The sequence below is a fragment of the Herpailurus yagouaroundi genome, unplaced genomic scaffold (genome assembly GCF_014898765.1).
Source record: "Herpailurus yagouaroundi ecotype Mexico unplaced genomic scaffold, PumYag 140, whole genome shotgun sequence".
Classification (NCBI taxonomy): domain Eukaryota; kingdom Metazoa; phylum Chordata; class Mammalia; order Carnivora; family Felidae; genus Herpailurus; species Herpailurus yagouaroundi.
Genome location: NW_024412395.1, coordinates 88,089,089 through 88,112,610, shown reverse-complemented (window position 1 = coordinate 88,112,610; position 23,522 = coordinate 88,089,089). Strand labels below are relative to the sequence as shown.

The following is a 23,522-nucleotide window of genomic DNA, read 5'->3' as shown; positions in this document are numbered from 1 at the left end:
CGGCCGGGGCAGGAGCGGGGCACGCTCTGGAGACGAGTCAGCGGCGCCCCGGGTGGGGGGAGGCGGGCGGGCAGCTAGAGATCACTTCAGCAGCCCCCACCACGGCCGGACCGAAGGTGCGGCGGCGGAGGGGAGCCAGGGCGCCCCAGCAGGCGAGTGGCCGGCGTCTCAGCGGCGGGCTGAGGGGGGTGGGTCTCCTCTGCCGGGGACGGCGGCAGCGCGGGGAGGGGAGAGCGGAGAAGACCGCCGGGTGGACTTGCGGGCCCGGCAGCCGAACGGCAGCCCCTTCGCCCCCCGAATCCTCTCGGCCGTTGGACTCTGGGTCCCGGCACAGGATCGCGCTCTAGGGCAGGGGTCGGACCGCAGCCAAATTTAAACGGCTAAACCTAACAGCCTTGGCAGAAGCTGAGGGGAGGGGAGAGAAGGAGTGGAGGGAGGGGTGGGGGCGGTCCTAGGCGCGGTCACGTGGGGGCAGGGGAGGGGCTTGGCAGGACTCCCTTTTGTTTTGGCTGGCGCGTGCGCAGAAGGCAGAACACGTGGTTTCCTGGGCCCGCCCCTTGATTTAGCGGCCGCTCCTCTCCGGGTGCGGTTGTGGTGTCGGCTGTTTTGGGAGAGCTCTGAAGCGGAGCTGTGTTAGATGTGACCCTTGTTTTCTTTATTTTATACTTTGTTTCAGGCATACGTTGATTTGGTCTTTGGAATTAGATGGGGTGGAGAGGAGTCTAAAGAATTATTAAGGAATGGTGTTGCCAAGTTTGTGTTGCTTCTAGGTGTTCTGAAGGGACCGACGTTGCTGGAAAATTTGAGGATATGTGGTGATTGGTAGCCAGAAATACAAAGCTGTTTTCTAGTCATCAAAGAAGAGGCTAGCTTTGCATACAAGAGGGAAGGCACTGGATGGACCCGCTTGTAATGCTTTCTTAACTTCGAGAGAATTAGTGTTTGTTTGGTTCCCTGCCCGGCAGATCCACTCCACCCTTTACCTCGGATCAGCTGTGAGGCGCGGCGCGGGGAGGTGGGGGGTTTTGGCGATTTCTTCTTATTTTTTTTAACTGAGGGAAGCACATTCCTTTTTGATTCCCCAAACTTTAGTCAGCTGGTGAGGTTTAAGAGGGTAACTTATTTCGTCTTAACTCCGTTTGCTTAACTTGGTGCTGAGTTTGGGTCTGTAGGAATGTTTTTAAAATGCAGGATTGGGGTAGTTTTGTTACCTACCAATTAAACGTAAGAGATATTTACCAGTACTGCAGACAAAACTGGCGGTGTTTTTTGACTAGGTAAAAGAGGCTTTAAAAATAATTCAATATTGGAGAAAAACTTGGTATTCTGGAATGTAGATTACTTGAGAAAGAGGTTTAGCGTCGAGTGGTTTCTGCCGTTTCCAGTTTTTAACTAGCTGTTTCCTTGGGCAAGTCACAACCCCTCTCATCTCAATGTTTGTTTCGTCTTGCAGATAGTTTCATAATACTATCCCTGCTTTAAGAGATTGTTATGATAATTAAATACCTTCTGTTAGTAAAAATCTTCACCAAGCATTACAAATACAGAAATTGCCAAGGAATACGGTTTTATAGCAAAAGTCAGTTGTTGTTTTTTTTAATCCAGTATACTGGAAGAGTATAAACGGTGAATGAATCATGAAATAGGATATATTTGAATATCTTTAATATCTGTTGTAACTTATTTTTTATTCTTCTCCACTTTCCTCCTATTTACTCAGATCAGTGTCAAGGTTGCCACCATTTTTCTGTAGTTTTAACCTAGGTGACCATTATTTCTCTTTCCCAGCCCTTCTAGAGTTTCACATGATTCTTTAAAAATCCAGGCCAGTTCTATCACATTTATTTTTTACATTTATTTTTTGTGCGTCATACGTGCCATTTCTAAATAGCAATTGCTTACTTAATCTTATTATAAAATAATTTGGAAAATAAAGATGAGTGCAACTAAGAAAAATACAATTTGTGTTTCTCTCTGCCTGTTTGTGTATTTTCCCTATAACTGGGTTCATGTGTTATTTTCATTTAACTCTACTTGGTAAAAGTTCCAATGTCATTAGTCTTTGAAAAGTTATTTTTAGTTGCTTAAAATTATATCATGTAACTATCATATTTAAAATTTTTCCTGTTGGCAGATGTTTGGGATGTTTCTGATGTTTTGCTAAAGTGTAAACTTCACTACAGAGAATCACCTTTTACATAAATCTTTGAAAAAATTTTCCCCCTTAGGTTTGTAAAAGAGAAATTACTAGGTCAGAGTCCGTGTGTGTGTGTGTGTGTGTGTGTGTGTGTGTGTGTGTAAGGCTCTTGAACATCACCAAACTACCTTCCAGAATGTTGTAACTAGTATGACACAGTGTATCTAGTGTATGAGCCACCCTCACATTATATCTTTTTTCCTCTTCTAGTTATTATTAGTATTGAAACAAAAAATCTTGCTTTAATTTGCATTAAATTTTTTTCCACTGATGTCTTGTGACCCATATATTTTATTTCCTAACTTGTAAGCTGCTGGAAGGAGAAGAGTGTGTTTCATATTTGACATGCTGCTAATCACAAAGTGAGTGATCAGTGAATACTTGCCATTTGGCTATTAATATTTACCTTTTTGACCTCTGGAAGATTAGGAAGTGATGTCTTGCCTTTTTTGTCTTATTGAGTTTACCAGTACATTGTTGGCAACGTACGTCATTGTGATTGATTCATTAGAGTACTCCGTTCATGTGGGGGACTCACTGATGTCTACTAAAAGGTCCAGTGACTTCTCATTGTTCAACTGCTACATTATCTGAGAGCTCCATCCAGTTTTTATGCCATTTATCAAACTTAAACTATTTCATTTCCTTTATTCATTTATCTATCTTGTATAGAATTCACTTACAAATTTCATTTTGATCATTCTAGTTTCACAGGTAGCCTTTACTGGGTTATTATTTTTTTTAAAGCCTAATGTCTGAAGTTTCTTTGTTTTATTCACATTGTTCTTGATAGTCCACCAGTTATTGCCTATAACATCTTTTACTGCCTTTAACCTACATAAACTTTATATGTATCTGTACTTTTTATTTTCCTTTATTCAGTTATTTTCCTCTCATGTCCTTTTGCATTTGTCTATACTGTATTAGATTGTGAAGGAGGCAGAAATCTGTTTCTTTTGGTTTTAGAATTGTGTTTAGGATTGTTTACTAGTTGAGTTCCTCAAGTTATAAACTGCAAGGAATGGGGCTACTTGCAACAGAAGTGACCGGTAATAGGGACTTTGCAACCAATTTACTGACTTTAAAGCATATCATCTTCTACCTCTATCCTAAAGTCCTGACTGTATTACAGTACTTTAATGGAATGCTGTATATAGGGATGACCCCAAATTATCAATACAATCTTACATTACTTTCTGTATTTTATCTTCAATTTAGAAAGGCAAGGAGGGTGTATCATTTACACACGATTTCTTTTAATTTTGTTCCTCTTAAATGTTGTCTTAAAGAGAGATTTCCATGAACTGTGCTCCTTATTCCATGTAGGATAAGTAAAAAACCAAATGTTAATAAACATGGTAATATTGTACTTGACAGTATAATGAAAATCTGAAGACCATTCGTAGTGAAGGTTTTTAATACTTGATTCGTAATGAAGGTTTTTAGAAGCATGTTTTATTTCTACACACGTGTGGCAGTTCTCTATAAGTATTCGGAATTGGGAGAAAATGAATTCATTTATAATATTGAGGTTTTATTAATATTTGTAATGCACCTTGTATTTATTGTCTGTTTCCAGTCCTATAAGTCCAAGAATTCTCAAGCATGTTTTTCAAGGTAATTAAAAAAAATTATTTGGTAGTAGATCATTCATTAATCATTGTTTAACGACATGAAATTAAATTGAAACAAATGTGAGAGTGTATTTCTAAATGTAAATTTCTGGATCCAAGCGGATGTACACAGAAAAAAACCCTTCATTTATATTCCTATGAGTCATGCACTTATAACTGAATAGTAATAATTCTGCTTGAAGTATGATCTGTTTGATGTGTTATGTGGCCACCCAAGTGGCTTTATCTTTAATTAAATTCCTTTAGTCTTCAAAGAGAATTCCTTTTTAGGGATAGTTTTCAAAGTGGAAGAAGTTCTTGCTATAAACATTACTGAGTACAGAGTACTGAGCCAACTGTACCCTGGTCATGCCAATTACTGCAGTGTTTTCTGCTGTAAATTGAGAATGCCTGCATGTAACAAACCTTGAAAACATGACACTATTTTATATTTATATCTTCCATCAGTTCCTTTATTTTTGAGGAGTAAAATTATACCAGTATAAACTCTTCATTGCTTCTGTTGTTTTAATTGGAATTTTTCTTTATGAGTTATAAATTTAAAATTTTGAATTTTTAAATATTTTATTAATATTTGAAAGAGCTTCTCTCATACTTTGCTAAGAGAATTTGGCTTTTTTCCCTTTTCTTTCTCTTACTTTTATAATGGATCAGCTGTCTGAAACACATTTAAGTTGTAACTGTGGAAAATAACTTTTGTCCCTACTTCAGGCTTCTCCCTCTCTCATAATGTTGTTGGTAGTTTTTATTGTTTTAAACTTGTAGATGAGTCTGCCTTATTTGTGATACTGTAATTCCTAGTTTGTGTTACTGCATTTAAGAGAACTGGGATTATCCAGATTCCAGTTCAAAGAGTAAATTAATGTTCTAGGTAGATTTGAATAGGATATTTTCCATGGACTCTGTGGGATATACATTCATGTGCTAGAAAATAAATCATAGTCAAAGTCTGGAGTATTTTAGGGGGTGGAAAATCAGATTTGGCGTTTAATTTTTGTTCATTTTCAGAAGGAAGGATGGTTTTTCTTATCTAAATTGTCTATCAGTTTCAATTCTGAAGATAGACTAGAGTAGCAAACTTTTTTAAAAAATTATTTTTTTTAGAGGGAAAGAGAGCACATGTGGGAGCAGGGGAGTAGCAGAGGGAGAAAGAGAACCTCAAACTGGCTCCACACTCGTGCGGAGCCTAACACGGGGCTCAATCCCACAATGCTGGCATCATGACTTGAGCTGAAATCAACAGTTGGATGCTCAACTGACTGAGTCACCCATGCACTCCTAGATTAACAAACTTTTGATTTTTTTTTTAAAGAATGTATGCCAAACGTTATTTGGTATATGTGACTTACATATTGTAAAGATTTGATCTGCCAAGTGTTGGGACCAACTCAGTAATTATTGACATCGTAAGTATCTCATTACGTACATGCCAGTTTTGAGGGATGACATATTTACTTTATCTCATGATGTCTACAGGACCGTTTTACATTTAATTAATGCTAAATTCATAAATCTGATTTATAAATATTAAATTGCTAATGGAAATATTTTGTAGACATCAGGGCAAAGCTTTTTATTTGTGGTAATATAGCAACTAATTTCTTTCTTAATTCACAATAAATGTGTTGGATTAAATTGTAGACCAAATATCAGAATTTATGATACAGACTTTAGACTCTTTTTTATACTGGATTAATTTGATTGTATATAATAATGAAGCTTAGTATGGCCAAAACAAAAGACAAAAAGTTTTGATTTTTTGTGTTTTTTAAATGTTCATATTTTAAAGGCATAAACTTTGAGGGCACATAGGTGGCTCAGTCAGTTAAGCATCAGACTCAATTTCGGCTCAGGTCATGATCTCACGGTTCATGAACTCAAGCACTGCATCAGGCTCTGTGCTGATAGCATGGAACCTGCTTGGATTTCTCTCTCTGCCTCTCAAATAAACTTCCAAAAAAAAAAAAAAGCATAAACTTTGGCTTGTTTCACTGCAATTTTCTCTCTGGTTTGTATTTTTTGGAAAAATGGACTGTTGGCTGTAGGGTTATTTAGTTAAGTGGATTATCTGTAACAGATTTATAACAGATGGATTTTTGGTTTTGTTTTTTGCCACACACAAAATGTCGGGGCTTGGATGTGCTAAGGTATTTAATTAATTAATTACTATTTAAATTGAAATGTTATTTGAAAACTTTGTTGTAAAAACACAGAAACGAAATTCATGCTCAGGAAATAGTTGATTTTTGGATTATCGAGAACAGTTGCTTCTTGACAGATAATCAGAATAATCTGACTAGTTGCTTTCTTTGAAAGGGTACTGGTTGGTTCCTAAGCTTGCAGTTTTGTTTCTTAAATCCTGTTTGCTTAATATTTTACTTTTTTATGTTGTGGTCAAAAGGAGTTTAGTTTTTCTCTGTTACCTGTTTCAGGTTCTTTAAAGTCCTGTATATGAAACTCTTAGAAGGGGGGCCTGTTTTGCCTGATTATCTTAGGTGCATATGAAATAAATGGTCCCTACAGTAAATAGAGTACAGTATTTACAGTATTTTAGCAGCTAGAAAGAAATTTCTTTGATTTAGCTAAGGTCTAAATGCGTTGTTCCCCACACAATTATGTGCATGATTAGAAACTGAATAATAGAACCCAGAATAATTAGAAACTAGATATTCATAAGATCAAGATGCTTCTTTGAAAGCTTTTTAAGGATTTGCCTTTTCTATATTCTTTTTGGATAACATAAAATATTATTAGTGTCTAAAAATACTAAACAATATGTTTAGCTAAGAACTTTGGGAACTGAAATATTTTAGTTAATGGTTGATTCTTGTTTACTTAGGGGGACTATATACTTTATACTTTGTACTGTCCAGTAAGGTAGGCTTTAATCACATGTGACTATCAAGCATTTGAAATGTGGCTAGTCCAAATTGAGTTCATGCTAAATGTAAAAAACCCTGGATTTTGTGACTTAGCAAACATATAAAACATAAAATATCCCTTCAAGATATGTTTATATTAGAGATTGAAATAATATTTTGTGTATAATGGGTTCAGTGGAATTAAAATTAATTTCATGGTTTTTGTTTTTGTTTTTTTTTTTTTTTACTTTTTAAAGTAGCAAGTTTAAAATTAAATGTGTAACTCACATCATATTTTTGTTGGACAGCAATGTTCTATACTACTATTTCCTAGCCTTAAGACTCCTTTCATAGTAAAATCTCATGTACCTCCTTTCTCGACATAAAATGTTTTTTTTTTTTTTAATGTTTGTTTATTTTTGAGAGAGAGACAGAGTGCAAGCAGGGGAGGGGGCAGAGAGAGACACAATTCGAAGCAGGCTGCAGGATCCAAGCTGTCAGCACAGAGACTGATGCAGCCTTGAACTCAAGAATCCTGAGATCATGACCTGAGCCGAAGTCAGCCGCTTTACTGAGCCACCCAGGCACCCCCTTCCTTGACATTTTAAAATACAGCTGGCCCTTGCACAATGTGGGGGCTAGGGGTCCTGACCACCCCCATACAGTCACAAATCTACATAAAACTTTTGACTCCCCAGAACTCAACTACTAATAGCTTACTGTTGATTGGAAGCCATAACATAAATAGCTGATTAACACATATTTTGTATGTTATATGTGCTATATATTCTGTTACAATAAAATAAGCCTGAGAAAAGAATGTTGTAAAGAAAGTCATGAGAGACAATACATTTACAGTACCTGTTCTGTATTTACTGGAAAAAAAAAACAACACATTTAAGTGAACCACACAGTTCAAACCCATGTTGTTTAAGGGTCAATTGTAAATTTGTTATATTTGATGCTATTAGTTGAAGAAATTAAGGGCCTGCTTGCTGTGTGCCAAACAATATTATAGGATACAGTACTGAATGAAAACATTCAAACCCTGCCTTCATGTGGCTTTCATTTTAGTGGGAAAAATATATATGATAAGTAATTTTTAGTAAAAATTTTTACATGAAGTATTGTGAGTATGCTATTGTGTATAACTTAATGTAATATAATTTTAATATAGTGCTTCATTTATCTGGTGACATATGCTATTTTAATTTACTTTTGGCATTTGTCTTGTATGATCTCTGAACTTCGGAATCTGTAGTTTGATATCAAATTAATTTGGAGAAGTTCTTAATTGTTATTCAAATAGTTCTTTTTCATCTTTGCCTTCTGGTATTCCCATTACATGTAAACACATTTTGTAGTTTTCCCACAGTTCTTGGTTGTTCTCTCCCTGGGTTTTGTTTTGTGTTGTTTTGTCTTTTTCCTCTTTGCTTTTCACTTTTGGAAGTTTCTGTTGGCATATCCTCAAGCTCAGAGATTCTCTTTTCAGCCATGTCCAGTCTACTGTTGAGCCCATCAAAGGCATTCTCATTTTTGTTACAGTGTTATTGATCTTGCTAGTTCCTTTTTGATTCTTTCTTAGAATTTCCATGTCTTTGCTTTTATGATGATGCATCCGTTCTTGCATGCCATCTACTTTTTTTCCTTTAGAGCCCTTAGCAAATTAATTATAGCTTGTTGTTTAAGTTCTTTTAAATTTATAGTTTCATGATTCCAACATTCCTTCCATATCTATGTCTGGTTCTGATGCTTGCTCTGTCTCTTCAAACTATATTTTACCCTTTGGTATGCCTTATAATTTCTTGTCGAAAAAGGGGACATGATGTATTGGGTAAAAGGAACTCCAGTAAGTAGCCCTTTACTAAGATGTTGGGGAAGCATTCTGTAGTCTGATGATTAGGTCTGTCTTTTAGGAAGCCTGTGCCCCTGGGCTGTGAACTGCACAAATGCTTCTGGGGTTTTTTTCCTCCTCTTAGGTAAGAGCAGGATGGCTAGAAGGAGCTGGGTTTGGGTATTTCCTTAATTCACTCTTAACGGAGAAAAAGCAAAGCTTTTCAACAGATTGCTTAGAAAGTAATATATCATATGTCACTTTGTTATCCTTATTTTATTTGACTTCACTGTAATTTGATGGACCTGCTCCTGTTTTCTTTATATACTTTTAAACACTTTGAGATCTCAGTTGCCACACACTTGGGAATTTCCTTCTCATTACCGACTGGACTTTTTAGGACTCTTCTTCTTTGGTAGCTCCTCCTCCTTTGTGCCCCTCCCCCCCCCCCCCCCAAATGTGAATGCACTCCAGGGCTTGATCCTGGGCTCCTTTCTCTTCTTTACCTATATTCTCTCCCTAGATAAACTCTTCTAGTCCTTTGGCTTTAAATACTATTTATAACCAACGACTTCCCAAAATAATATCTCTAACTATGAATTTTTGCTTGAACTTTAGACTTGTTTATCTGACTGCTTCCACTTGGATGGCTAATAGGTACTTCAAACTCAACATAACCCAGAAAGTTCTTTCTCCCTCAACCACCTGTTACCCCAAGTCTGCCCAATTTCAGAAAATAACATCGCTAACCACTCAGTTGCTCAACCCAAAAATCTAAGAGTCATACTTAATTGCTTTCTTTACCTTAGGCCCCACGAAATCTTGGCTGACAAAAGTTTTGTTAACTGTCTTGAAACATATCTTAGATTCATCCTTTTTTTTTTTTTTTTTTTTTCTTTTTCCTCAACTACCTCACTAGTTTAAGCCACCAGTACCATCTCTTGTTTAGATTACTTCAAGTAGCTTTTTGGTCTCCCTACTTCTGTTCCTGGAAGGTATTTCCATTCTTTCTCCATACAAACCTTTTCTCTATGGAACAGCTAGAGAGTAATTTTTTAAAAATAAAAATGTAAATTTGATCACATTACTACCTTATCCAAATATCTTCAGTGGTTTTCCTTTGACTTACATAAAATGTCTGTGCAAACTATTTGCTTCTCTGATCTTATTTCCTCTTACTTTCTCTCTCTGGCTCATTATATTCTAGATATATTTCTTATTTTTGTTCCACAAACACAACAAATTTATTTCTGCTTTCGAGGTTTTTATTAGTTGCCTTTTTCTTGGAAGGCTCTTACCCCCAAATCTTGGTTGGCATGTTATTGTCATTTTAGGTCTCAGAGCAGATGTCACCAACACAAAGGCCTTTGTTCATCTACAAATCTAAATTAACTCCCAATGCTGGCATGCTGTATCACTCTTTAATTTTTTACAAAAACACTATGGAATCCTTATTTGCTTGATATTTTCTTATTTGTGTATTTATTCTATATCTACCATTTGCTAGAATGTAAGCTCTGTGAGAATGGAAACCTTATTTTTCATGTTCACTCTTATGTTTCTAGTAACTGGGATAGTGTCTGTTACATGTTGATCAATAAATGTGTATAAATTGAATTGTTAAATGTTTGGTTTTAGATTGAATATATATTAAATGGAGGTTAAAAATCTAGCTTCTACCAAAAATAGACAAAACTATATTTATGACTCAAAGTTGGCCATTTCTTCATTTTCTGCTTTTAAAAAGTTAATTCTTTTTTTTTTTTCAACTTGTTTATTTCTGTAACTTTTGGGAAGTTTTTATTTTGTTTTGTTTTTAAAAGATGAAATTGGTTTTCAGCTGCCATTCATGAGTACTTCTCTATAAATAACATGTTGTGGTATGGACAGTCTTTATACTCCAATGAAAACCAGATGAGTTGTAGCCAGATATTCTCACTGTCTTGTTTTTTAAATTGACTTCTGAATCCTGGAGATACCTTTAAGTGCTATAAAATAATTGTGATCATGCGGAATACAGCTTATGGAATTAAGCTTATGTCATTTTTTTTTAACGTGTTGGCATTTTTTTATAGTTGGTATTTGTAAGTCTTTAAAATTTGTTTGGCCATTTTTTTCCTTAAATAAGGAAAAAAGCAACCATCATCAAAACTCTGTGCAAGCACAAAAATACTAGAAACATATATCATTCCAAAATACTTGCAAGAAAATTATGGCTGTAGAGTCCACATCAACACATTGTAGTGTATGTACTCCTAGGGGGGAAAAAGCTACAGTATGTTGAACAATTGACTGCCACCTGTAGTGTGAAAACTCAAGAACTTGGACTTTTGGGACAAATCAACATCAGTCACCAGGAATTGTTTAGCTCAATATTGAGGTGAATTTGCAGAATTCATTATTTTATGCTCTAAATCAGTATTCCTTATGCATCTGCCTCTAACCAGTTGTCCATTATGCCTAAAAATGAGCTGGTGACTGAAAATAGTTAACAATTTAAAACTATGTAATGATTGAAACCATTATTTAGAGTTAACCTGAATGGTAACTCCTTATCTTTCAGGAGTATGCACATCTGATTTCTACTAACTTAAACATATGTCTTGTGCATATATATGTCAGAAACTCCTAAGTTACGTTTTGAATAATTTCTTTTGTTTATTTAGTATTTTAATTTTGAGGAAGTCTAGTTTATCAAGTATTTTAACTTTGAGGAAGTCTAGTTTATCATTTTTTTCTTTATGAATAACGTTTTTGGCGTTCTATCCAAAAAATCTTTGTCTAACCCAGAATCAAAGATTTTCTTTTGCATATTTTTCCAGAAGTCTTATGATTTTAAGTTAACTTTTATGTCTGTGATCCATTCTATTGGATGTGACCATTTTTATATAACATGTGAGGTATGGATTAAGTTTCAGGTTTTTGCATACGGTTATCTTACTGTTCCAGAACAATGTTTAAAAAAACTAGTCTTTTTACTAGTTTTTACTAAAACTAAAAACTTTTTACTAGTTTTTACTGTTTAAAAAACTAGCCTTTTTACTAATGAATTGCCATTGTATCTTTGTCAAAAATCAGTTGACCATATGTGTGCTGGTTTGTTTTGGAGCTCTGTATTCTTTCTGTTAAGTGTTTATTCTTTTACCAGTGCCACACTTATTTTGACTACTTTAGGTAAATAGGTAGTTTGAATCCTCTAGCTTTGTTGTTTTTCTTGTTTTAGTTTCTAGTTCCATGCCTTTTCCAGTATATTTTTGAATTGGCTTGTTAATATCAGCAAAAAATTCTGCCAAGATTAATTGGGATTGTGTTGAATTTGTAGATCAGTTTAAGAAGAATTAACACTCTAACAATATTGAATAAACTAATACATAAACACAGTGTATCACTCCCATTTATTTAGGTCTTCCTTGATTTTTTTAATTGGTGTTTTTTATTTTCAGTTTTTAATTTTAGAAATACAAATGATATTTGTATCTTGACCTTATCTGCTACCTTAGTAAACTCATTAGATCTAGGAGCTCTTTGTATAGATCTCTTGGGATTTTCTATGTAGAAAATCATTTCATCTGTGAATATAAACAGTTTTACTTTTTCTTTTCCAATATGTGTCTTTTATTCTTTCTTCATCTATTCCACAGGCTAGGCCAATAGTATGGTGATGAATAGGAGTGGTGAGAACAGACACCTTGACTCATTACCAATCATAGGGCAAAGGCATTCAGTCTTTCATCATTAATGGTGAAGTAATGCTTAGGCTTTTGCGTAGATGCTCTTTGAACAATTCTCCTTTTCCTAATATATTATTTTAAAAATAATTAAAATAGGTGTTGTTGCTATTTATTACTACCTAAATCTCTGAACACCTTTCAAAATCATGACTCGTTTGTTATTAATTCAGTCAATAAATATCTGACAATTTTTGTGTACCAGGCATTGTTTTCAGTGCCAGTGATTAGAATATTGACCAAAATATAGTTCTCTTAAAATAAATTCCTCAATAGAATGTAATAAAATAATAAATAATGATTAGTGCTATCAGGAACAATAAACATTATGAGGGAATGGAGTGTCATGAGTTGAGGGGCGCAAGCTATTTAACATGTATTAGTCAAGCCAAGACTCTGGTGAGGTGATCGTAGAGCAGAAATATGAATGAATTGAGGGAGCCAGCCATTTTATCTGTGGAAGATTGTTCCAGGCTGAGAGAATTACAAAGTGCCTTGAAGCAGGGACTTTCTGGTGTGTTTTAAGAGTGGCACAGAGGCCAGTGTTGTTGGAGTGTAGTAAATCCAAGAAGAGAGCTGTAGCATATGAAGCATTCAGGGACCTGATAATGTAGAACTTTGTAGATCATAGAAAGGGCGACTTTGGATTTTATTCTAAGTATAATGGTAACCACTTATTTATCCACCAGGTATTTACTGAGCATCTACTGTATGTCAGGTACTTTTTCATGTTGATGATAAACCTACTTTGGAGATATTGTGGGTTTAGTTCTAGATCCCAAAAAACAAAGCAAATACTGCAATATAGCAAGTCAAATGAATTTTTTTTGCTTTCCAGTGCATAAAAGTTGTGTTTTTACTATACTGTTATCTATTAAATATGCAATAGCATTATGTCTGAAAAAAAACAATATACAGTTGACCCTTGAGCAACATAGATTTGAACTGTGTATGTTCACTTATACACACAGTATGTTTTCAATAAGTATAGTATTATAAATGTATTTTCTTAATAACTTTTTTCTCTAGCTTTCGTGTAAGAATATACTATATATTACATATAACACGTGAAATGTGTTGACTATATTATTGGTAAAGTTTCTAGTAGTTAAGTTTTGGGGAGTCAAAATTATATATGGATTTTCAATAGCATTGGTAGTTGGCACCCCTAACCCCTTCATTGTTGAAGGGTCAACTGTACATACCTGAATTTATAAAAATACTTTGTTGCTGAAAACTGTTATCTGAGCTTTCAGTGAGTCATAATCACCAATCAAGATAACCATTACATATATAATAATAATGAAAATATTGTGAGAATTGAAATATTGTGAGAATAATGAAAATGTGACATAGACATGAAGTGAGCATATGCTGTTGAAAAAATGGCATCGGTAGATTTGCTTGATGTGGGGTTACCACAAACATTCACTTTGTAAAAGATGCACAATCTGTGAAGTGTAATAAAGTGAAGTATGATAAAATGAGGGATGCCTGTAGTTAAGAAAATAGTCAAAAATCCAAGCCTTCATAGATCCTTAGAAATATTAGTGGTAAATGTAGTTTATGTAATATGGAGGAAGTCAGAAGTGGTAAAGTTTAGGATAATCAGGATACACTGTTAATATGTAATGATCGCATATTTAATAATTTAAAATTAGATTAAATGCACTTATGTTTCATGATAAAACTAAATATTAAGTGAGATTTATTCCAGGGATGCAAGGATAGTTCAATGTTTGCAAATCAATCAGTATGATACATCACATTAAAAAAAAAAAAAACTATACAAACACAGTTTAATCTCTTATTTACAGGAGACATCTATTTTTAGGAGTTTCGTTTAGATGCAAAGTAGAAAGGCTTTAGGCTGGGAATTTTATAAGGATATGCTTGGGAATAGAATATAGAAGCACTTTATGGAAATCCTAGAATGGTAACTGTGATATGGATGGGGCTTCCAGAGACTAGAACCCAAAAGTCTTAATATCCAAGTGTATTAGTTACCTATTGCTTTGTAACAATTTAATGTCTATTTCACAGCTTCTGTGCATCAGGAATCTAAGCATGGCCTAGCTGGGTGCTTCCGGCTCAAGATTTTGCACATGGCTGCATTCCGTGTGTTGGCTGGGTCTTCTGTCATCTGAAGGCTTGAGTAGGGAAGGATCTGTCTCTCAGAACACTGACATAACTTTTGGCAGGCTTTAGGTAGTTGTTGCTGGAGACATTAGTCCTTTGCCATGTGGGTCTTCCCAGTTCACAGCATGGAAGCTGGCATTCCAGAATGAGGGTGACAAGATGAAAGCCACAGTCCCTTTGTAACCTAATCTCAGAAGTGCTATCCCGTCACCTCTCCTGCATTCTGTTTGCTAGAAGCAAGTCACTAAATCCAGTCCATACTCCAATAGAAAGGGCATGAATACCAGGAGATGGGGATTATTAAGATCATTTTAGAAACTGGTAGATATTACCAAGTAAGCCCTAGAGATCTCACCAGAGTTTTTTTTGTGTGTGTTTTATTCTAGTTCTATACCATAAATGTGTCTTAGCCAGTCTAAATCTGCATTTTTTCTTTCTTTCTTTCTTTCTTTCTTTCTTTCTTTCTTTCTTTCTTTCTTTCTTTTTTTTTTTTTTGCTACCAGCTCTACTTCTTAACTATTAATGTCTTTATTTTTTTACCTCTTATTTTTAGTTCCCCTTATATTTAGTTTATCAAGGGCCTAAGATGAACTCTGCTGCCTCATGACATTTTACCTTCTGCCTCTGCTACTAGTCACTTTAATTCTGTTTCTAGCACCTTGTTCAAAGTGAGAGAGAGAAGGTGGGGAGGGAGGGGATAGAGTATAGGACCTTTTGAATATGACTACCTCATCTGTGATTAACACAGTTTTCCTTAGAGAGCAGTGTAGTTATCTAAATACTATTGTAGATGTTTATAGATTAGAATATAATAGAATATTTCTTATAAAATTAGAAACTAAAAATAGACTTTGGGGAGAGAAGAATGTCTACATTTTTTTGAGACATTACACAGAAAAATATAAAAAGAGCAAACATCTCTCTATTTTTAAAGTAATCTCTACATGCAATGTGGGGCTTGAACTCACAACCTTGAGATCAAGAGTTGCATGCTGTATTGACTGAGCCAGCCAGGTGCCCCCAAACATCTATATTTTTATCACATAGAATTAACAACCAATAACATTTGTTCATTTTGCATTTAAGTCATTTTCCTACCAGTACTAAAGTTTGTAGTTGAAACTCAACTCCTCTTAAACTACCACTTTTAGTTCTGTTTCATGGAAGTTATCTGATGTGCAGCTCACAGATATTCACAGATTTGGTGGGCATTTTTCTGGTTCATTTTTTATTTTTGTAAACACATAAACACGCACACACATATATATGGTGTGGTCTTGTGTTTGTATTTTTCCCCCCCATATCAATGCAGGTTTTATTGTATTTTTAAAATCTCTCAGGGGCGCCTGGGTGGCTCAGTCAGTTAAGCGTCTGATTTTGGCTCAGGTCATGATCTCACAGTTCATGAGTTCGAGCCCCACGTTAAGCTCTGTGCTGATAGCTCAGAGCCTGGAGCCTGCTTCGGATTCTGTGTCTCCCTGTCTCTCTCTGTTCCTCCCCCACTCAGGCTCTGTCTCTGTCTCTCATAAATGAAAAAACTTAAAAAAAAGTTAAAATACCTCAAGTCTAAAATACATCTGGCATCTTGCTGTTTCCATAGCTGGACAACTTAGATCTTATTTATCAGCCTGCTGAAATGTTCCTTTTTCAGAAACATAGATGCCATCCAAGAATTTTTTTGATAGCTTTGTTTTTAATTGTTGTAGCTTGTTGAATCAAAGCAGCTGCATTTGATACAAGTTCAGTGTCATTTTCTTCAAGAATTAACTCATCTATCTTGGCTTGAGATACTGAACAAGCAGCACCTGGTCTCATCCAAATCCTGTGGAAGTATTTTCACCCAAGAAATTTTGGATTTCAACAAAAGAACCATTTTTATAACTAACAGTGTTGATGGGGAAGTGAGAATACACAGATCTCATCTCGGAAGCCAGTGTAATGCCCTTGATTATGGCTATAGATAGTGGGAATAGTAGCCAGTTCTGTTTCTCCACCATTTGTCAGCTCGGAACCTCTTTTTCTTGTCAAGGAGACTTAGTTCTACATTGAGGTAATTGAAATTCCTTTGCAGGGTTCCTCTGGGACCCTTTACAATAACAGTGCGTCTCTTCAGAATGACATCAACATTTTCTTGAAAGTCGACAGTTTGATTACTGAGAATGATTCTCATTCTCACAGTAGTTCTAGCAAAGAGAGCTTGTGTTTGTATTGTATTTATTTGGTAGCATATACTGTACCATTCTTTTTAACTTTATAGTCTTAGATTTGTGCATATTGATATATATATATATATATATATAAAGATCATTCTTTTTAGTTGCTGTATAGTATTCCATTGTGCTTTATTATGCATCCTCTTATTGCTAGATATCTAGGTTGCTTTGAAAGAATATTTTGCTGTTACAAACACTGCTGTCTTGTGCACTTGTGACAAATACATTTTCCAAATTAATGTCAAATTTAGAGTTAACTTATAGTCCAAATAGATGTGAGAAATCTTATTTACCCACATTGTCATAATAAGTGATATTTTAGATTTAAAACATTATTTTAAATTTAGTGATTGGGAAACTGTTCTCTTGCTTTATTAATCTATAATTCCTTCATTACTAGTGAGATTGAGTATGTGTTTAATGACCATTTGGATGTCACCTGTGAAGTGTCTAACTAGTTTCCTCATTTGTAGGAGTCCTTTATGTATTTTGGATACAAATTATTTTCTATTATATATGTTGCCAATATATTCTCCTAGACTATAACTTGCTTTTTAAGAATTTTTTTTAACTGCATTGAAACTTTCATGCTCTTTTACCTTTGAGCATATTTGCTAGTCTTTGCAAAGAATCCCCTTTTGGTTTTGTGTTTTTCTATAGGAATGAGGGTATAGAGTTAACAGCTAGCACCTGGGGACATACGCTATGAGAGTGTGGCCATTTAAATGACTATTAACTGTCATGCGTTGAAACAAAACTTATTTAGTATCATTGCACAGTATCTTATAAAACTCGTAATTTTTAATGATATACAACTTTTTTCACTATTCAGTCTTCATAATTTTCAATGGTATAGGATTAACTTTTTTAATGAATCAGACTGTATGGTATATACACTTTTTCTTTTGATAAAATACAATGAAATTTGTTTAATTATAGGATTAATCTTTAGTAGTTATCTGTTACAGCCCCCACTATTTTCCAGGCAGGAGTAACAGCTTTTATAATGATAACTGATGACTACATTGTGAAAAGAGAAAAAAATTATTACAGATGCTTTTTCAGAAAAATTTTGCACATTGCTTATCAAGCAAGTTTTTGCTCTCATATTATATTTAACAGTTGTGAAATTATATACTTTTTAATTTCTAGTTCAGTTACTTACATCTTTTAACATTGAGCTTTAGTTAATATTTATACTGTTCAGATTATGAAATTTAAGGTGAGAAATGGATGTTTTGAGCAACTTACTATATTTTAGAAAGATAAGTCATTCTTACTTTGGCAGAAAATATGAGATTAAGTTACATTTTCAAATATAATTCCCCAATTCCAGGTTGGAATTTTTTTCTTTTGCCTTTCACTAAGCATTGTCTCAAAAAAAAAAAAAAAAAAAAAGGAAAGGAAAAAGGAGTCCTGAGGCACATCCACAAGCATTTGTCTAACACGTGCTAGGTAATGTGCAACCTTAATTGGAGTTTTTGGAATTGGGCCCACAGTCAGAGTGAAGAATAGTTTAGTCTTTGTTGAATTCGTTATGAATTAGGAAAGAACAGAGATATTATTAGGCGTTGGGAAATAAAGCAGGAATTTGGTTTCATTTACATTTTAATCAGAAACATTGAAAATGTTGCCCTTGGAAAAAGTGTAAGCATAAACTTTTTTTCTAGATATTTGATCATTTATTTTTACATTATTTTAGGTTTCCAGCAATTATCTGCAGGATTCGCCATGACCCCAGCTCTGAGGGAGGCAGCAACAAAGGGTATCTGCTTTTCATCTTTACCAAGTACCATGGAGTCTGACAAGATGCTATGCATGGAAAGTCCAAGAACTGCAGATGAAAAGTTAAAGGAAGACACTTTGTCTCAGATGCTGGGATTTCCAACTCCTGAACCTACTCTTAACACTAACTTTGTGAATTTAAAACATTTTGGCTCCTCTCAGTCGTCAAAACATTATCAGACGGTTCTTTTAATGAGTTCAAATTCTACATTAAATAAATACAATGAAAATTACAAACAAAGGAAATTAGGGGAACCTAATTGCAGTAAGCTGAAAAACATACTGTGTAATGGCAGCAACATTCAGCTTAGTAAAATCTGTCATTCTCATTCTGAAGAGTTCATCAAAAAGGAACCTCTGTCAGATACCACAAGCCAGTGCATGACAGATGTACAAATTATTTTGGATTCAAATACAACCAAAGACATTAATGTAGATAAAGTACAACTACAAAACTGTAAATGGTACCAAAAGAATGCACTTTTGGATAAAGTTACTGATGCTGAAGTTAAAAAAGGTTTATTGCACTGTGCTCAAAAGAAAAGTGGGCCTGGCCACTCAAATGTGCCTGTTGGTTTCTCAGCTGCTGAAAAAGAGGAAGAAGTGAATGCTCGTTTACTTCATTGTGTAAGTAAACAGAAAATTTTACTTAGCCAGGCTAGAAGAACTCAGAAACATTTGCAGATGCTCCTGGCAAAGCATGTTGTTAAGCACTATGGTCAACAAATGAAATTTTCTATGAAACATCAACTCCCCCAAATGAAGTTCTTTCATGAACCTACCACAATTTTGGATAGCAGTTTACCTAAATGCACTGAAATTAAGCCAGAAGTCAGCATGTTTACTGCAGAGAATAAATTGTGGAGTGATACAAAAAATGGCTTTGCACGGTGTACAGCTGCAGAAATCCAAAGATTTGCACTGTCCGCTACAGGGCTGTTGTCTCATGTTGAAGAAGGTCTGGATTCTGACGCAACTGATAGCAGCTCTGATGATGATTTGGATGAATATACCATTAGAAAAAATGTGGCAGTGTAAGTGCAAAATTACTCTTAGACCTTTTACTGTTCTGTGTATAGCAGCGATTTTGTCTTGATTTCAAGATACGTTAAGTGGAAATAAGTTTTCTAAAACTTTAGTGCCATAATCTTTAAGTTATAAAACTTTGGTGAATTTTTAAAATGTTTTGTTTGTTGAACTATGTATGAATATATACATACTGTTTAAAAATGAGTTACTCAACTGCTCTATCTAGGAAAAATCCATATAGGAGTAATGTAAGCTCTTTAGCTAAAAGTAAACATCTTTCCTATTCTTGAATAGAATAGGCTATAGACAAGGCTGAAAATTTTGCATATTTTAGCCAATACGTATAGTCAAAATTAAAAACTTCAGTCTGCATGCAGGGAGCCCTCATTGACTTTAGGAGTTTATTAGTTGAGAGTATATGTAAATTGATCTCCTTTTTGTGTGTGTCTGTGTGTGTATTTTTAAGTTGGGAACTATTTATTTATTGTTGAGAGAGAGAGAGAGGCAGAGAGGGAGAGAGGGAGGGAATACAAGTGGGGTAGGAGCAGAGGGAGAGGGACAGAATCTTAAGCCGGCTCCACACTGAGTGTGGAGCCCCACATGGGGTTTGAATTCATGACTGTGAGATCATGACTTGAGCCGAAATCAAAAGTTGGATGCTTAACTGAGTCACCCAGCCGCCTCCCCATTTAAAAAAAAAAAAAATTACAACATTTGTGTACTCCTTGAGTTCCCACCTTTCAGCTCTGGTCTTTACCAGTTTAGTCAATTATAGTGTGAGCTATTAGATTGAATACTTACTATGTTCTGGACCTGGAAGATTTATTTGCGGGCAAAATATTCATAGTCTCTACACTCTTGAGGATCTGCTTTAAAGAGAGGTATCCAAATATTTAAAACCAAACAAACACAGAGGTAAAATAGTTTTTTATATATCACACTGTGTTAATATTCCAGAACAGCCCTATCTGATAGAAGTTTCTGAGATGATAGAAATGTTCTATATCTGTGTTATCAAATAGCCTTATGTGGCTATTGAGCACTTAAATGTGGCCAGTGCAACTGAGGAACTGAATTTTAAAATTTTACTTAATTTGAATTAAGTTTTTTTAAATTGCTAGATAGAACATGATTTTCAATCTAGCTTTCACAGAATCTGTTAATGTCCCTAAATTGATGTGAAATGCTGTGCATATGTGGTATTTTGGGAGGAAGAAGTCCATCATTTTTATCAAATTCTCAGAGATGAATGAGAGTCATTACAGAATTAGAAGCTGAATACATTAATTTTTACTAATAAATAGAAAGTATATCAGTTTCTATGGTGAAGAATAAAATGTAAAACAAAGAGAGCATTTCAGTCTTTTGGTGTTCTGTTATCACTATATTTGAAATGTGTTTGAATGTGGGAGTTAATATTAAGCACATGACTGGCATTGTGCTGTTTACATATCTTGTATTATTTAATCCTTTCAACAACCATTGGAAGTGACTGTTGTTATCTTTATCTTACTTAAGAAGAAACAGTCTCAGCATGGTTAAGCAACTTACCCATGGTCAAAAAGCCAAATAATTGATGGAACTAGGATTCTTGTCCATGTATATGAGACTTAAAACCACTGTTCTTGCTATTGGACTGTGCAACTTTGTCAGTGTATCATTCATTGATCTTAGAGCCACAGAAATTATTAAGTACATGAGTTCTGAAAGAAGTCCAGAAGTTTACCAATTTATATATATACATATTTATAATGCTTTTAAAGTAATTCAATTTACTAAAATTTAGTAGGTAAACTTAGTAAATTAATTACTTTTCTGTTGTTGTAGACAGCTAATGGGCAAGTTTGTCTCTTTTAAGTTGGAAACAAAAATCAGAAAATAATGTCTTCCTAGACTGTTCTGACTTTAAGATTTTCTTTCATTGATCTCCTATAGTACTTGATCTGCCATATAGTTTATCATTATGTCCTATTTTGTTCTATATGATTTGCTAAGTTATGTTAGTCTTAATAACCCAACACATAGTAAGAATGGAAACCACATTTTATTGTGTTTTTACTTATCTATCTATCTATCCGTCTGTCTATTTTTAAGTCATCTCTATGTCCAACATGGGGCTCAAACTCATGAACCTGAGATCAAGAGTTGCATGCTGTACTGAGCCAGCAAGGCATCCCTGAAAACCACATTTTAAACTTAAAAAAAAAATCTCATATATATTAAGCATATAATTACTGATTGGTCAAGATATTTTAAGATTTGCCTTTCTTCCTTTAGTCAGAGAACACTAAGTTTAGACACTTGTATAAAACATTCAGGAATAGGGATATTCAAACTATTAAAAGATTTTTTATACAGAGCATCAAGCAATATACATCTCGTTTTATTTTCTTCTCAACTTTGCCAGTTTATTAAGGAAAATTGAAGTAAAGTAGCCTGGAAAAAAATTGGGTTCAGGCTTGGAAAGTTTATTTCTTCTCATTCTTTCTTTTTCCTATAATCAGCTTGGAAAGGCTCAAGGACACTACACATATATTTTAGAAAATAGTGAATCTAAGAAGTTTAATATTCTTTAAGATATACTTCAAGCCTCTTGCATTATTGGCCATTTATATTAAGATGCCTTGGTTATTAAAGCTCATATCTATATTTCTAGATATTTCTAGATATTTCTGTATTTCTAGAAATATCTATATTTCTAGAGTTCAGATCCACTTCATTCTCAGGTTATATTCATCTGATCGATTCAAATCATTAATACTAAATTTTATAACAACTTTGACTTCTTTAAGTCACTGAATTATTTGATAATTGTTTAGGTTTCTTTGTTCTTTTTTGCTATTTGAACTCTATTTGCATTTCTTGATTTTATGTATTTCCCCCCAAATTGGATATTAACTTTGCTTTGAATATTTTTACTAATGCTAATAATGTGGGAAATATTGTTTTTCAACATTTTATTAATTTTGATGCTGACTGAATTTTGAGAATAACGCAAACTTAATTATTTGTATCTTTCGATGTGAATATAAAAATGATTTCTGTTTTTTTAAATTGGAGTTCTTTTACAGGTTAAATTCATTTAATAATTTAACACATTTGTCCTAATAAGTTTTTTTAGTCTACTTTTATTTTTTTTAATTTATTTTTGTTATTTACTGTGTATTTCTGGAAATTCACGTTTCAAATGTAGATGAATGTTTTTAATGAATGAAGCTCAAGTTAAACCTTAAACATAAAATACATTTAAAAATGCATTTTGTGGACCTAAATTTTAAGTAGTGCTAATACAATTACATTTTCATTATCTCTACTGAATATGAATAGACTTCTGAATTTAATCATGAGGTCTACAGTGGCAAATACTAAAGTTTACTTCAACTTAATTTTAAGTAACTTAAGGGCAAATATTACTTTTGATGTCATTGTATATTCACTGCCTAGCATTGTCTACTTTTTAGTGTTTTTTTTTTTGTATTTGTTAATTAAATGAATTTTTCTATATTTGGAAATGTAGTTTTAAAGATACAAAAATTGAGGTTGGCAGTCTATGAAATTTTTCTCCATATGTTTGTCTTTTCTCCATCCATTCTGTAGTTTATTTTTACTTTGTCCCCCCACCCCCTTCCTTTTTCTCTAGTACGAAACTGGCCACAAGATGTATCTTATACATCTGAGAACCAGCATGAGTGGTTATGCAGTGAATGAATAAATGAAATACAGCATGACAAAATATGTACATTTAAAAGTATTTTATTATAATATTTAACATTTGTGATTTAAAGATTGACAAGTAAAATGAATTATATTTATTTAAAAAAATCTTGGATTATATTATTATAAATGTCTTCTATTCCTATTTTTTTTTTAAGTACTGATAAGAAAATTCCTTCATTCTGATTAGGGAATTTAGCTGTGAAGGAATATAATTTTTAGGAAATTGGAAAGCACTCACTGTAGCCATTACCATTTCCATTGTGTATTTGACTTGACCCTTTTCTTCCCCCCCCCCCAAAAAAGGTGGGCAATAGATTAATTCATAATGACATTACTAATTAACTTAAAAATAACTTTTGGTTGAGAGACTAGTGTGTTTTGGAAA

At 34.2% G+C, this 23,522-nt stretch overlaps 1 protein-coding gene and 1 pseudogene across 7 annotated transcripts in view; one reads left to right on the top strand and one right to left on the bottom strand.

Moving 5' to 3' along the window:
- Nucleotides 1-35: 35 nt before the first annotated feature.
- KANSL1L (KAT8 regulatory NSL complex subunit 1 like) overlaps nucleotides 36-23,522 on the top strand; it is a 133,838-nt gene continuing 110,351 nt past the window's right edge. For 2 of the 7 annotated variants that reach the window (XM_040476112.1, XM_040476111.1), the window contains exons 1-3: nucleotides 2,050-2,559; nucleotides 3,777-3,814; nucleotides 18,309-19,425. In XM_040476112.1, the coding sequence (XP_040332046.1) occupies nucleotides 2,543-2,559; nucleotides 3,777-3,814; nucleotides 18,309-19,425 (1,172 nt within the window). In that variant the 5' untranslated portion in view covers nucleotides 2,050-2,542. Of the gene's footprint in view, nucleotides 153-2,042; nucleotides 2,560-3,776; nucleotides 3,815-18,308; nucleotides 19,426-23,522 lie in introns of those variants that run through there. The other 5 variants (XM_040476114.1, XM_040476116.1, XM_040476110.1 and 2 more) reach the window with 5 other exon arrangements.
- LOC121031006 (60S ribosomal protein L9-like) lies at nucleotides 15,869-16,601 on the bottom strand (annotated as a pseudogene).